We start from the raw sequence: 16,814 nt of genomic DNA, 5'->3' as shown, positions 1-16,814 counted from the left end.
AATATGACAATATGTGAACTATTTCAAGGGGTATGAATATTTCTGCAAGACACAGTTCAATTATATAGCATTTACATGATCAGAGACAGGGTGGGAAATGTTAACTTATCTGCATTTGTTTTGTTGCAAGTAAATATGAATTTTAAAGACAAGCTGTTTCAAATTAATGTGGTAGTTATTATCTTCTGAGAATAACTTGATGAATAGAACATGAAAAGTCTCTACCTTCTTCTATGTTGCTACCAGAACAGATGGGGTGGACATTCCACAGAGTCTGCATGAAGGAAGCATCCACCTGGATGTTGCCATTGGAGATGGATAAGTGCTGCAGGAGAGGCCACATGGAGGACTTAATCATTCATGCACACTAAAAAGATTTTAAATCCACACTCTCTTCAATATTAATGGAACAAAAACAGTCACTCAGATTCAGATGGTGCCATATGTTTAGCACAGTTAAACTGAACTCACAAAATTAATCATAATTCTGAACAAACAACACTTTATAATTGAAGTGCTGATGAAATCATAAAGCTGACTAACAAACATTTTCTATTTTTGGACAGTGTTGCTTCCAGGAGGATATTAATAATTACATAAATGTTTTAAGCAAAGTCTTTAAAAAAATACATTTGAGACATCTGTGTCCTTATAATCCTTGCTCCCTGAAGTGTCTTCACAGCCCTTAGGCATTTCCTGTCTCCATATATTATAATATGCTTGACAGCTGGGACAGATGACCAGATTGACGTTGGCGACTGTAAGGCGACAGAGGTCTTCTGTCTCTGATCACGTCACAGTTGGGGGGTGCAAATGTTGCCTGGAAGCGGTCAGCGATTTCATGAATCACAGGAAACATGTTTTCCGGGTAAAGAACAGTGATATAGTAAGGCTGGACACATTTTAAAAGAAACCCCTAGGGCGTTTCAGAGGTACAAAAACCCCAAAATCATCAATGGTGGGAGGCGGAAAGTGTAACAAAGATGAAGCCAGAAAAGGCTAATTTAAAATTTGTTATGTCTAACAAAGTCATAATCCTTCAAACTGCACACTATAGATAAAAATTCCCTTATTGTAGTCTAAGCAAAATTGTAATTTTACTACTTCGGGGGAAGGATTCCAGCAGGAAGGTGTGTGCCAAATGGATTGGGATTAAGCTGACATTTTGTTGCATTAGAGTAAGATGAGTCTGTTCTTTTTGCATAGACCTAATGAACACAAATTTAGGCGAATGAGCTCAGAGTCTTTAAGGTTTAGATGACAAACTTTACACTTACAAGGTATCTCTCTGAGGACACACTGACAAGGATGAGGTCATCACCGATGCGCACTTTCTCTCCTTCTGACCTCTGTTTTGAAGCAGGATGGATCGTCCACCAGCAGGCTTCACCTACAACACCAAACCATTTTGAATCATGACTAATTAGATTCCATCAATATATCCATTTCTATATCTTCATAATCCATGCAGAGCCTCGGAGAGGAAATCGATGCCTGTCCAGTCATTGGATGAAAGGCAAGTTACACCTTGGACAGGTCACCATCCTTGTACAGGGCAACAGAGAGAAATTGTACACATACATGGGGAGAATACACACAGATATGTGCAGAAAAGGGTCAGCTAGGATTCACACCCAGGACCATTTGCCTTGAAGCATGTCAAAAATTAATTTAAATTTCTCATTTTGATCTTTGTTTATTCCATGCTTTTCCATAACTTGTGCATAGCTTTATTAATCACTAATAAAGCTTTCAAGTCTACTTTACTTCCCAAGTGGGTAGAGTAGTTGTTGTGATTGGGTGAAAATGGTTCTAGCATAAAGGGCTTTGAGTGGTGGTATGACTAGAAGAGCAATGTATATAAATTCATTCCATTTACCATTTGAAATGAATAATGAGCGAAACAGAGAAATATTTTCTTATTAGTTATTCACTGGTGTAAACTTAATCTGATGTAAAGACAATAAATCCTGAGGAAATATGACATTGTGTGAAGTCACATTTGCTCCCAGTACAAATATCTCAATATATAAAATTACATTCTCATCTTCTAAAAACTGCAGTTCTTAATGCTAGATCTGCAGATTAATGTTTTACAAAAAAACAAAGCTCAGATTCAGCCACAAAATTCTGATCAGTGCACTTGAAATACTGACGAGGTTGTAATGTGCTTTTGTTGTAAAAGTCTCCAATAAAAACAGCAGATAATTATGGATAAATACAAGATCGTTTTGAACTACTCTACATTCTACTCAGGCATTGTGTCATCGCTAACAGTGCAACATGATCACAGCCAGCAAAAACGGGGACTAGTAAACATGTGAGTGCCATTGGCAACAATCTTTCAATGTCGTATTAGAACAACTGCTCATTAAAATACTACACAGCGCAGAATGAACAGCAGCAGCAGGGGAAAAATGTTTGCGAATATCATGATATCACAACAAGACCTTCAAATATGCAGCCTCGATGTAATCATTGCTGACAACAGAGGCCCACTTTGAGTCTACAGTGTTCCCCAGGGAATAATAGCTGAAATGCAAAAAAGTCGTTGCACAACTGAGTCATGAGCAAATAAGGAGGGAAAGATAAAGAGGTGGGCACTGAGACACCAGAGAAAAAATTACAGTGAAGTCACCAGACAGAGATAAAAACAAAGACAGTGAGGGAACAGCAGAGGTGGAAGTAAAAGTTCAAAAGAGGAGGATGAAAGGAAACCTGCTGTAAAGCTTTCGTTTTACCTGTTGAATCCTCCTGCAGGCCGACATCAAAGGACAGCTTATCTGTCTGGGACCTTGATGTCTTCAAACAGGCCAAGTACTGGTGGTCAACACACATGTTAAGTCACAAAATATCATGTCAAAGAAGTAATAGTCAACAATGAACTGATCTTGATAATAAAACTTTAATGCTTTGTTCAAATATTTGTGTGGTGATTGATCTCTGACCATAGAGCTGAAGGAATGCCGCAAGAGGATGGCGTGTCCATAAAGCAGAGTCTTGTGTCCTCCACTGTGTGCCGCCTGTACACATCATTCAAAAACACAAACACCAAACACAGTTCAGAACAAGCTCCAACCAAAGCGACCCTTGTGTTTTTTTTTTTTGTTTTTTTCCTACAGTTGCTTTCATCTTCATCTGACCTCTGACATTGGTTGTTGACCTCAGCAAAGCTCTTCTCTCAAGCATGACCTCAGGCAGGGGGAACATATCTCACAGGGAAGTGTGTGATATCCCATCTCACCAATGAAGACATGCAATCTGACGCGCCCACAAGAAGATGGTGCTACTGGCTCCTGTATCCACACGCAAACCGGATACGGGCTCATCTTTCCCGACTACAGACTCGTGGGAAGGATGCACATCTTTAGTCGGCCGTTGATGCAATGTCAGTGTTAGCAAGGGAGGTTAGCACCATAGTTTTTGGTGTTGTAGGAGGGGGAAAAGTAGAATCTCTACTGGGAGAGATGCAAAAGGGATAAAGAGGAGGTTTTGTTGATTTTTTTTTTTTTTTTTTTTTTTTTTTGGCCAGCAACCTCTATGTTACTCACCTTCCTTATGAGCCTCTAGGAAGCATTAAGGTAAGAAAGAGTGCCATTGTTAAAAGGGATTTGTTGTTCAGCTTCGGCTTATTGCGTTGGTTAAGTACAGTGCCTTGCGCAATTATTCATGCATTGTGAAATTTCCACATCTTACTACATTAAAAACACAAACTCTAGTGTGTCCTGTTGAGATTTTATGAAAACGTTCAACACAAAGTAGTGCCGCTAGTAGAATTTTAGCTTCTCTCTAACACTTAGGATGACAAAAATATTCACTCTACCGCTTCAGCCGCAGCTTGATTTGTGTTTGTTCCAAAAGTATTTTTCCGCCCCTGCAGGAATTTAGAGAGATTTTAGAGAAGCTAGGAGGGATCACATATAAGGATGTAGCTCTTCCCTCGGTTCAAGGTTCTTTGTCAGCATTCTAATTGAAGAATTACAATGCTACTGATCCAAACCAGAATGTTAGCTCCTCTAGTGAGAAACTGCTGTGTGACATCTCACAGTTCAACTCTAGTGTAACAGATTTGATTTGATTTTTTCCTAATTAGACCAGACTCTGATCTTGTAAGTTGCTGTCCTCATTCTTTCAAGAATTGATAAAGGGATGTTTGAGTGAAAATGACCAATCTCTGCTTGGTAACTAAGAGTAACAGTTAAGTTTTTCAAATTAAAAAAACAGAACACGTAACTTGTGCTGGTATTTACAACTTCTTATGATGATTCCTCTGAAGGAAAGTCATGAGAAAACCTATTACTTTGGAAAACAAACATTGCACATCTGTCTCAACACAGAGTAAAACATGGTAGCACCATGCTGTGAGAATGATTTTCTTCAACAGGGAAAAGGAAGCTGGTCGGAGTTGATGGAAGGATGTAGGGTTAGTTTTCAGCAAGAATTCAGTGCAACCAGATAGAAATCACTATTCTCAGCAGCACGAAGGGAACTGGACATGCATAAAGGCAATAGAAAACCTGCTCAGTATACAATTGACAGAAATCAAATACTTTTACGTGTTGCCCCTACTCCCCTTTCTATCGCCATCCTGGGCGATTGCCCATAAGACAGTGGTGCAGAGGTGAAACCATGCGACCTGTGTACAGAGGCCTCAGTCTCCTACGCAGCTGGCAAAGGTTCGAGTCATGGCCTGTTGACCTTTGCTGATTGTCTTCCCCCTCTCTCACAACCCACTATCCATTATCCACTCACTCTCAAATAAAGGCTACCAGACCCAAGAAAATAAAAAACAAAATAAAATCAAGAAACAGCTACTGCTGGCAGAGACATAGCTGCAACTGGAGCAAAATGCTGTTTTACAATGTATTGACAGAGTATATTAATCCAAGTGCACAACACATCATTCTTATTTTTATTTTAAATCTAAATCATTCTCCTTCCACTTCACAACTATAGTCTATTTGTCAGTGTTGATCTATCGCATAAAATCCATATAGAATACATTGAAGTTTGTACATGTAACAAGGCAAAATGAGAAAAAAGGGGTATGAATAATTTTGCAAGGCACCGTTTCTGGTCTTCAACTTATTTTAAAGTAAAGGGGATAAAGAGGAGAAAAAGCTGACTTGTTTTGCCAGTTTACAAAACACAGTCTTTGTCATGCCATCAAGAAATTGTTTTTATAAAAATGGCAGAAAAAAAAGCCGTATTTCACTTTAATATGTCAAAATGAACCCAAGCAAAAATACATCTGTTAAAAACGACTACAGTGACATTTAGCAAATTTATGCTCCCCGAACATTTGACTGCTAACTCTGTAACATGGCTGCCTTAGCTCCAATATGTTTTGTTTGTCCTCCTTTTCTTTCTTCTTCTCATCTCCACCTGCCTTCACTTGCTACTGGGAAAGTAGTCCGCCTGTGACTTGATGCAGTTGTGCTACGCAGACTGCAGCACTGGTTTCCAGGCTACCTTTGTTCTGCTGCTTGCTCCCATTTGCCGGCTGAGGCACTGAGCTTAATGCGGTGAGGCACATCGAACTGCAATCACCCCAGCTAATAAATCGGGTTTTGATGTTGCTTTCAGTGCTGGCAGCTAGAAAGAATATCCTAAAAATCTAAAAAAAAAATAAAAAATCTAAAAAAAAAAAACACAAAACTTTTTTAATGTACCAAACAGTGAAAGATGTTTGCACACATGTGAAACCTTTATTTCAGTTTGACATTTAGAGATGGAAACTCCTGGAGTGTTAGCCTTAAGACAGTGAATGCATGGATGCACTGCTGTGGCTTTTCTCTCTAAATGAGGGATGTGAACAGGACAGGAATTGGAAACCAGCACACACACACACGCGCACACACACGCACACACACACCTACACACACACACACACACACACACACACGCACACACACACACACACACACACACCCTCCCAACAGGTCAGTCAGCTCTGGTTGTACTCTGCGTTAAATTAGGGATGGCATGTACAACAGTTGTTGTGTGTTATTTTTTTTTATATTTATTTATTTTTTGCAGGGACCCACTGTGTCTCACTGCCTCCTGGCTAAATCAGCCTGAACTACCCATTTGCTTCGGCCACTGCCTATTGATAATACCATCTGTTCAATTGAGTATTGATTTCTGAGCCTCAGTCGAGACATATTCAACCCCCATTTCCCATTTATTGTTGCTTCCTGTGGCGACATATCTGCAAAGGCAAAGAATTATGAAGAGGTAGAGGATATTGAAAATGGATAAACGTGAGCTAAGAGAATACGCTGAAGTTGACATAGTGAAAACGGCCATTTCAAGGGGCTTGAAATGGCCACTGGAAGTATAAACAACTTTAGATGTTTTTGCAGCTAAAAACAAAAGCAATGGAAAAACAGTACGAAGAAATATCTGAAATGAGTACACGAAACCGACTACAAGATTTAATCAAATTAAAAACCTTCAATAGAAAGCAAGACTAACCTAAATGAGACTGCCAAGTTTTTATGCTGCTAAATTTGTTGACTTCAAATGAGTAAATGAGGTAGATTAGAATGAGATTTATTTCAAACATTGCTGAATAACACTAAACAAAGCCAAGTTTAGAACTTGTTTAATTTTTCAGAGGCATTAAGGTCAATTGCTTGGCAAGTATGATTCTTCTTTTGTTTTTTGTTTTTTTGGGGTTTTTTGGGGGGAGGGTGGGGGTGGGGGGGGGATCGTAAGTAACTAAACCACCAGCAAGAAAACAACTGTTGCTGCACACTGCTGGCCAGGTGGATGAATAAGGTTTGACACTTTTACAGATGGCAAGCTAAGAGTTGTATGGAACTATTGCAGGCTCACTGCAGGTTCTTTCTTTTTACTGAAGTTGGACTTGTCTTTATTCTAATTTTGCTCAGTTTAGTCATTGCCATTTAAATTACATTGTTATCCTTGTGTGTATCTATGTCTAATAATTCTTGATTGATTTCAGCAATCCACCTTCGAAATTTCATCATGGTCATCATTTGGTTAATCAGACTCATTCATTCATTTTTCACAAACTAGGAGACGTCAGTAACTTAGAAGGAGGCTATTTTTGACCCTGATGAAAGCATCTGCTTGATTAAACTAGGAACTGAGTATCACATATGAAATACATGAGTGACTATTCAATACAATTATTTCCAGCTATCCTCTCCAGCTACCGCCAACGCTCTCAAAAACACCAGCGAAAGAAATGGTCCTGACACGCATCACTCTGGCAGACAAACAGTCCCCCTGTGGCAAGAAACTCAATTCCTGGCATTTTCGTTTGTCTCTGAATTTAATGCAGGGGTCTCCAAAGTCAGTCCTTGAGGTTCAGACACCTACATGTTTTAGTTCTTTCCCTGGTTCAACACACCTGAATCAAATGGTTGTTCATCAGTAGGAGGTAGTTGGACCATTTGAGCAGGACATTCATGATTTAAGGTTTCTGGGTTTAGAAAGATGCTTAGAATCACCAACCATGCAGCATCAAAGAGGGGAACATGAAAGCATGAAATTATGCTGGGAGCCTTTTTTTTTTTTTTTTGACCACATCACTGGTGATAATTTTCTGGTTCATTACAGAAATAATTGTGACAGCTGGGCTATTTGCATAATTTTATTTCATTTTATAGAGTTACTTTGATTAGAGGAAAATACTATGACAAAGGAAGGCTCATCCTGTGTAGTTTGATGTGCATTACTGAGTGTTGCTTTGATGCCAATCCAGTATTAGAGCCACACTAGTTAATCAGTTGTAGAAAAAATAAAACACTAAGGGTTCTGGGAAGTCAATATATAAACCCTATAAAACAATCTATTACAGACTGTGTACAAAAATCCATAAGAGAGCATCCATCACTTCCCAGAACTGGTTCATTTGTGTGATAAACTGTACTTCCAAACTATTTGTTAGTATTTAGTGGTGAAATGTGGTGCAGGAACCGCAGGGAATCAATGAGGTGGGAACAGATTGGTAAATTGACTACTATAATAAATACTATGATGTGTCATGCATGCACAAGGGATAAGAGGCTAATGGCATGATTGGTGAACATACCCATCGATCCGGGCCGCGTGTCTATCATGCACAGGATGAAGATTATACACAGAGAACAGAAGATAAACAGTAGAGAATTACACATCTGTCACTGCAGGGCCAAACTAAAAGAAGTTTACTAATGCACTGTCATGGACTCAGATTGATTTGTTGAATTACAACCTATGACATCCAAATGATATTGATTAAACATGCAGATTTCCTCTGCAGTTCTGTCCCTAAGTTGCTGGGTCAAATCTAGTTCAAGATCAATGGTATCCCCTCTATCCTTATCATTATTCATAGCAGCCTGACCTCTCAACACTCAGAGTGCCCAGACCAATATGATGGGCCCATTTGGCCTTTTAATTTCCTCACACTGACTGGACAAGCTAAGAATCTTGAACTTAACTGCCTGCGCTCATTACAACTGCCTCTCTAAAGTGTGCAGTGTAGAACAAAGTGGGCCCTGTACTGCCTGAGATAAAAGACACATCCTATCCTGCTTTTTCATTTCAAGATAAAGGTTTCGCAAGGTCTTCATGAAATGTCTGATATGATAACAGGATTACAGTACCATGACCCCTTTTCACAGCTCATTTTTAGAGTCCGTAAGTTTGCATGTCCTTTTAGGAGGCTGTGCACAAAATGTTGTGCACAGCCTCCTTCCTTTTCACCACAGCCCAACAGCAATATTTAGTGGCAACTCTTTGTATTTGTATTTTTAAAGTATTTGTCACTTATGATATAGTTATTTTACTGGTATAAATTCTTTTCATTTTTTATTTCACGTGTATTGGTTTTTTTTATGTTAGTTGGATACAAGAAATACATAAGCGCTTTTTCTCGCTCCTCCAAACATGTGCTGTTATTGTATTTCTGCAATTAGTTGTGCAAACTAAATTAAGCTACCATTGCACTGATTACGTACTACTCCTTCCCCAGTTGTTGCTGGGCACTGTTGGTCAGATGGTCAAAAGCATTCAGGAAAGGTTTTGGATTTTCCCTCACCAACAGACAATACAAATTTGGGTGTTTTGAAATACATCAAGGCGTTGGAATTACTTACAATTATTCATTTAAATTAAAGGATCATTACTTATCACTCGCATTCATGCAGACACAGATGGCAAAAGTAATTTTTAAATGACTTTTCATTTTCAGAATGAAATGAGAATTGAACTACACCAAAATGTCAAATTTTCTTTCTGGGGGAAAAAAAAGAAACACTATATAGAATAGATACAGTATTATTTCAGAATTTTAGCTGAGTCTAGAGACACATAGAACCACAATTTTGAAGTAATAAAAAAAAGTTTTTACTTCCCACCTTTCAGGTGAAATTAGTGCAGCATTATTTGATGGTAGAAAAAGAACCAAGAAAATTGTTTTTTTTGTTTTTTCCTGCAAATCTAAACCGTCTCCCCAAAAAACCAGAGGGCCCAAAACAAATACCATTCTTCCTTTATTTTTAAGGTTTTCAGTGGTTGACTTAAGCAACCCAAATTACTGTTTGAAAGAAAGAACAAGAGAAAATTTTTCATATTGTGTGCACTGAATGGATGGTTAATTGCAAGCTGCAGTATAATGGTGGAGATCAGTGTGCTCTCACTCACCCCTTCACTGTTCTGTCCACTTTTAGCGAGCATTTCCTGTAGAGCCCGTACTGATAGAGATTGCTCCAGCACAAAGGTACAGATGCACAGGTCTGGGGGAACATACTGCAACAACAACAAACAGCACATGGTTAATAATTGCAAGAGATTTATGGTGTCAGTAATGTTTGTCTTTAGACCATTATTATTAATTGAATGATTGCTAGCGTGAGATCCTATCTTTACTCATTTAAAAATGCTTAATGTTTTATTGCATCATCAAAAAGACTTAATTTAGCAATACCATCAACAAAACGGTTTGGAAGATGTGAAAGGTAAATATCGAGAAAATCAAAAACCCAGATTATCATTATAATCAAAAAAATCACAAAGGAACAAAATATTACAGAAACTTTTTGGTTGTTGATCACGTCTTACTCTGGTTAGTGCGTTAAAAGCATTTTCCTTAACTTCCAGATGCAAAATGCTTTTTCGCTAAGCCAGAAAAAGAATGTTGCAGGGATACTATGATTAGATTCCCACTCATAAAATCACAGCTGACTGCTGCACTTTTATCTGTTTCAAACAGAGTTCATTCTAAACGGGTAGGCGACATTCATTAAATTGCACTTCAGAGACATTAACCTTAGCTTCTGTCTGGTTGGTCAGTGTATAGCAGCTTCTTAGAAGAAGCACAGTTAGATATATTGAAAGAAAAAAAAAATGCCAAATTGCATTTGAAAATCCAATTCAGGGCAGAACCAGACGGGACAGCTGATTCTCTGACAGAATGAGGAAGCTGCTGTGGGGACATTGAGGCTAAAAGATAAATGGTACTAACCTGAAAACTCAGGCTGCCTCCTCCCTCAGTTCTGAACTCGTTTTAAAGTAGATCATTCATGCAGGTCAATCTAACCTCATTTTATGCTAACTATACACTCTTTGTCACCCAGCTGTTTAAAATCTGAGATCATTTATTTTAACAACACCTCTGTTTCATCTCATTAGTAAAATTATTTCTATTTGTTCAATGCAATAATAAAAACATTTTTTTTTACTTTCTTATCCAATGGCTTTCATTTATGTATTTTTTTTTAGTGTTTGGTAGAAATGCAAATTAAACTGTATGACTAATTTTTGAAGACATGTCTTGCGGTCATTAAGTCAAACTAAGGTGTTTGGGCATAATGACTATTGTTATATTTGGAAAAAAATAGGGGAAATTTACCAGTCTGAGAACGCCGTCCCAATTATGATGTACCACAATAAATCAAGTAACAAGTAGCCAGAGCACAAACTGAGGAAAAATATAAAAATCACTACTTTCTGAGAAAATAGTGACTTAATTGTTTTTAATGCTAAAACAACTGATACTTATCAGCTGATTTCAGCTGATAAGTAAGAAATCCCAAATCCTAAAAGTATCCAAAATTATTAATATACATCTTGTAGATATTGATTGCCAAACTGAGATGGTGTTACATGTATAACGGTTAGCGGGCCTTCCTTCAGTGGTCATATTGAGTGTCTGACAGACAAGAGCAACTGGTTGTAAATCACGTCCAAGCGGCTGTTCACAGACCGATTGATGCCACCATTTAAACAGTACGCTCTTTAAATCAACCCGGTTCTGTGCTCCATTAGCAGACTAGTTTACCCAGGAAAAGAAGTCCTCCTATTGAATCATACACCTCTAAATGGCACTATTGGGTTGCTTCTTTTTTTTTTTCTTTTCAAACCACTGTAATTGCTCCCAAAACCTGGGTGATGCTTTTCATAAAACAGCAGGTAATGAAGACAAAGTGCCTGAAAGAGAGAATATCCATCATGCCTGTCAGGTGTAATTACCATCCAATATGGACTGAACGCCTAACTTCCCTCTTAGGGACACATGCACATACAGTTGGTGAGACATGAAGGAGAAAACATACAAAACTCTACCAGTTCATGGATCTTTGCCTTCATGCAAATTTAAATTAGACCCTTTAGCTTTGCCCCTTTTCTTTTATCTTGTCCCTCTCGTGTTTCTTTAATTTTTAACCTATCAGATGGTGCTACCTTTAACTGGCTTAATCTCGGAGACAAACAACCAGAGTGAAATGCTCTTTGCAGGCATCATGTCCTCTACAGTTTTATAGTAAAGCATCAACGCTAGATGAGCAGATGAAAGCTTGTGGTGATTTAAAAGGCAAGAGCATAGACCATTAATAAAGTATTCTTATCTAATAAGAGGAACACTTGACTGTGGGTGTGCTCCATAATATGGATTCTGTACTGACAAATGCATTAAAGTGGCAACCATGTTGTTTACAAAGTGAAACAATTATATTTTCCTAATTACAAACCTGCAAATGCAATTTTAACAACAATAAAACAACAGGCAATTACAGCCGACGCTGCTTTGGATCTATTCCTCAAACATATCCCTGAGTATAATTTCAGATACTTTTTTATCATCTTACAGCAGTCCCACAGAGATGTGATGCTGCAGCCGAACCTTTTTAGGAGAAACTCATCAGTGAGACTGCGGTCGATTTAAGCTGCTATTTTTTTTTTCTCATTTGTTTTTTGCTTTGAGGAAGATTTGGACTGCTGCTTTAAGCTTTTTAGCCTGGCTTCACTAATTGTCCGGTCCAAAATAAGAACACAATTCACAGATGTCTCTTATCTAAACGAATGTGATCCACATTTTTACAGTCTGCTTTATGTGGCATTTGTTGGTTCTGTTAGTGCATGTGTGCATGACCATAGGGTTTATTATGTAAATGCAATGAAAACAAATGTAATCAAATTAAGTTCATGACTCTGAGCAGAGCTGCCTCGCTGCAGTATCATGCATCTGGGTTCCACAGAAACATTTTGTTTTCTTTTTTTTATATCGAGATTCAAATGGCGCCAATTCTGGAGTCAGCCTACCTTCGCCTCAGATGTTGGCTCCAGGTAACAAAGGCGATTTCCCAGCCCTTCAGCAGCCAGGCAGAACTTACGATTCTCCTTCTGGATGCAGGCCACACACTGGAGAACCACTTCATCATCCTGTCAAGACAAAACTGACTTCAGCTTGTGCCTCTGTGCTAACAAGAAGTTTGTTTGGCTGCATGAGCGCGTGTGTGGGTGTCACATCCTGAGAGAATCCACGTCTACCCACACACATGCCAATTCTAGCTTTGTGATCATGGGAGATTCTTGTACAGTGTTGGTTTGTGAATAAAGGGGTTCTTCCCAACAGAAAAAAAAAAGCAAACAACAGTAAGCAGAAGCCAAAAGAGAACTCTAAAAATATTCTGAACAAATAATGGTTGAATTGAATCCAAAATGTGCAGCATGACAAAAATATATACATTTCTGCAGAATGCAATTATCCCAGAAGGAAGTTTAACTTTTCATAATAAATTGTTTCAGTTAATTGAAGTCAAAGGTTGTAATCACCAAGTTTTAAGACAGTCTTTTTCTTTAACAAGATTGCTACACTTTAGCATAGTGTTTGTAAGGTGTTGGGTGCTGACTGGGGATTCATCCTAAATCCTAACCCTTCATGCATAATATTTAACCATGAGAACAGGCTCTTGGATAGGAAGCTTTTAACATCGCATGGCCATCATGATCTTAAAAATGTTCAATTTCAAAGCAAGAACTATGGCAAAAAAGAAGTTGATGACTGCCCTGTTTAGTTGCCAATAAAGTATTCATAACTGTCCCTTGTGGGGTTTACTTTGGTTGATGAAGAATATAAATAAAAAAAAAATAAAAAAAAGAAAGAATAAATAAAAACAAAATCTCACTGGGTTTCCCAAGTCCGAAAACAAACATCTGACGCCACTGCTGTGTAAAAGACTTGACTGTATTTACAACATTGGCTTTGTAAATGCTGTACTGGACACAGCTACTCTTCAGTACAGCGGGGCAAGCAGAAATCTGCTGATATCGGCTGCCGTGGGACAGCGAAGGGGGGCTTCTGCACAATTGCCAGCTCCATTATTTAATGCAAGGGAATTGTGCTGAGAGCAGGGTGCAGCAGCACTAGAGGTAGTAACAGCAGAGCTCCCCTTTATAGTGTTACATTGCAGCACGCTGGGTTTGCAGCACACAGTCAGAAATAGAGAAGACTGGTACTGGACAGAGCAATGAGATACAGCTCTGCAGATGTACAGTATGAAATTCACCATGACAATCCTCAGGGTCATGACAACCACGCTTAATGCACATCTAGATAGCAGATGATGTTTAAACAGAGTTTTGTTTTTGTTTTTTTCTCAGTAAATGGTTACTGTCACACCATTCTGGATATAAATGATTCAAGGAGTCCAAACTCCTCTCTTCATTTCAGTCTTTGGTGTAATCTTTAAAAATGTAAATAAACTATTAAAAACCAGAAAACAAACACTCAAAAATGCAATAATTAAAACTAATAAAGTAAGAAATAGATAACGTCTAAGAAATCTGAACAATTGGCCTTGTGATGATTCACTTTTAACTGACTTTTTAAGCAATTGAGAATTACTCTTTTCTTTTACTTTGAACTTAAATTATTGCATTTCAATTTTTTTACAGTTCTGATTTTAAGATATGTACCCATTGAATTTAGATTTCAGCTTTCACCTACTTTGATGTATTTTAAACTTTTTAATTTTATCTTAATATCCTTATTAGCATTTTTCTTGTTCCTTTTTTTTAGTTTTAATATTGTTCTAAAATTACTTTCTATTGTTTGGGATCTTAGTTTTATCAGCTCTTACTTCAGCCATGATATTTATGGCGTTTATAACACCCCGCTCTAATCAGTCAATTTAAATGTGAAGTTAATTATAATTATAGTAATTATAATTCTTTCAGACGTATGTCAATTTTTATACAAAATTAAATATCAACCGTAAAAAACTCTTTTTAATCAGTCCCATATGAAAAACTTTGCCGTTCGCTGTCTGGCTTGATAAACAGCTTGGAAATTAAAAAGCAACAAATATAGGTTCAAATTTAGTGCTGCTTCTGTTTTGAAATCCTTGATCACTTGGAAAAATTTAGTTAATTTGTTTTGTAGTTGACATCACAGGTGCATGTTTCCAAACTTAACATTCTTAGTTCTTTCCGTCTTTTTCTGCACTTTTCCGCTGCCCTTGTTTGTCAAGCACACACTGGATAATAAGCTATCCAGATCAAAGATAAAAGTAGCCAATAAATAATGAATACAATTTTAAAGAAGAGACTGGAAGGACTTATTATTGAACTATTGATTACGGACGGTGGAGGTTTGGGTTTATAGTTTGTGTTTTTATCCATACAGCAGATTTTACTGTACAGTATATGCCGGAGGGAGAAGATGCGCAAGAGCGAGCACTGACAACTGGAATTGATAGTGTCATTCATGGGTTTTATGGCAAAGGCTTTGAATGATGCTAACTTGCACAAATCAATATAAAAATGTTATTCAACTCAGATGTAGATTGAAATTAATAGCCCTTTATGGCAACCCAACACTTGGCTTGGATAGAACATACCATTAGGCTCATTGTTGGTAGAGAAAGCACCGGGCTGATTCGGCCCACAATAGGACCGTATTGATCCACTCATTGCCTTGCTGCCTGTCTGAGCACCAAGCAGCTCACACACAAACAGAATCACCTCTTTAATCAGAGAAGGCAACTCAAATGTCTTTGCTTCCATCTCATTCTTCCTGCATTTAAGCCTTACTCACCCACCTCCTGTTGTACTTGATTTACACACACCGGGGACTCAGAGGACTCACTACTATCAATCATTCATAGACAGAGACATTAGGTTGTATGAAGGGTGATGTTCTCTCTAACTTTGAATGGGTCAGTGGTGCAAGATCTGAGGAAAATCTAAATCTAAACGTCTCTTGAATGCGTCTCTAAAGAAGACACTGCACAGCTTGAGCATCAACAGAACGACACAACGAGAAGAGCAGGTCCCAGAAAACTTTGTTCAAATTTACTCTGCCCTCCCATTTGAAATTTTAAACATTTCTTTGACAAAAAAAAGGCTCAACATTCATTTTCAGCATAAAAACGTGTTTAGAAAAAATCATATGTATCTGTCTTCTCTACCCCTACAGTTATTTACACATGTACATTTGCAAATACTATTTTACTGCAGCCTGCTGAAAACAAAACCTGCTCTCAAGGAGAAAACCCATACGTCTTCAGGATAATGTTAAAGCGTTTGAATTTAATGTTTGTGCTGAGAGTGTATCAGCTTTGTAATTTTGCAATACAACTGCTTTAGTGCTTAAAAAGTAGATTGTACAACATTTATTATGTGCAATATCAGGACACAGTGCTGTGGCTATGAGTTTTTCTGTTTATCCTGGAGACACCACAGTTTTTTAAAGCAGTAATTTAAGTAAAAAAAAAACAAAAACAAAAAACAATGAGCAGATTGCCTTAATAGTTAGTTACCATAAAAAAACAAGGTTTCTGTTGCTTTTTTTTTTTTACAATAAAATCACCATTTAAAGAGGTGACTGTAACTTAAAACCTTTTACTTTTCCATTGCTCATCAAACGCACCATCTCGGTTGAAAGCAGAACAGATTGAATTTAAAGCAGGGATATTTCAACCAGCAAAGAGAACAAAGCCTTTACTGTAACTGTAGTTTGGAAACTGCAAAAACAACTTCATGTAAATGTTTTTGTCTTTACTTATAGAAAAAAGAAACAATACATGTAGTCCTCCATCTCCAGTACCCAAAGTGAGTTAACGTTTAGCTGAATTTCTTAGTATGGTTTAACTTCTTGGCTACTTGTCAGATTTGCTGAACCACTGGGATTAAAGCTGAAGGTCTGATCACACTTGACAGGAAAGCCAAAACAAAAGGAAAGGCGTTTTCCCTGAAGCAGTGTGATCGGTGTGTGTTTTGTCAAAGCAATCGACACACCAGATGAACTCTGCACATCTTCTTTCAAACTTTCATTTTAAGAGCCTTAAGCATACAGTACTAACCCCAACAGATGTCTTCTGTTTTTGATTTTTTTTTTTTTTTGTCATTCTTTTGCAGATCATCAAATTGTCAGATAAAGATTGACATGGTGAATGGAACTGAAGATTTTAAATCATGATTTGCTTTATGAAGATAAAAATGCTATATCCAAACCATTGTGGTCCTATGTAGAAAAGTAGCTGGGCAGCTTTTTATGTTATGAATTAACATCAATTTAT

At 37.7% G+C, this 16,814-nt stretch overlaps 1 protein-coding gene across 1 annotated transcript in view; it reads right to left on the bottom strand.

Moving 5' to 3' along the window:
• Positions 1-16,814, bottom strand: part of LOC106905108 (ryanodine receptor 3) — a 114,916-nt gene that overhangs the window by 82,171 nt on the left and 15,931 nt on the right. Inside the window, exons 2-8 of the mRNA XM_088002843.1 lie at positions 12,556-12,675; positions 9,661-9,765; positions 3,552-3,566; positions 2,949-3,023; positions 2,742-2,820; positions 1,278-1,390; positions 226-325 (exon numbers count right to left, since the gene is read on the bottom strand). Coding sequence (XP_087858969.1) covers positions 226-325; positions 1,278-1,390; positions 2,742-2,820; positions 2,949-3,023; positions 3,552-3,566; positions 9,661-9,765; positions 12,556-12,675 — 607 coding nt within the window. The remainder of the gene's footprint in view (positions 1-225; positions 326-1,277; positions 1,391-2,741; positions 2,821-2,948; positions 3,024-3,551; positions 3,567-9,660; positions 9,766-12,555; positions 12,676-16,814) is intronic.

This window comes from Poecilia mexicana, unplaced genomic scaffold (genome assembly GCF_051168715.1).
Source record: "Poecilia mexicana isolate PSO_F unplaced genomic scaffold, ASM5116871v1 scaffold_22, whole genome shotgun sequence".
NCBI classification, from domain to species: domain Eukaryota; kingdom Metazoa; phylum Chordata; class Actinopteri; order Cyprinodontiformes; family Poeciliidae; genus Poecilia; species Poecilia mexicana.
The sequence above is the reverse complement of the archived record's forward strand: the minus strand, read 5'-3'. Positions and strand labels throughout refer to the sequence as shown.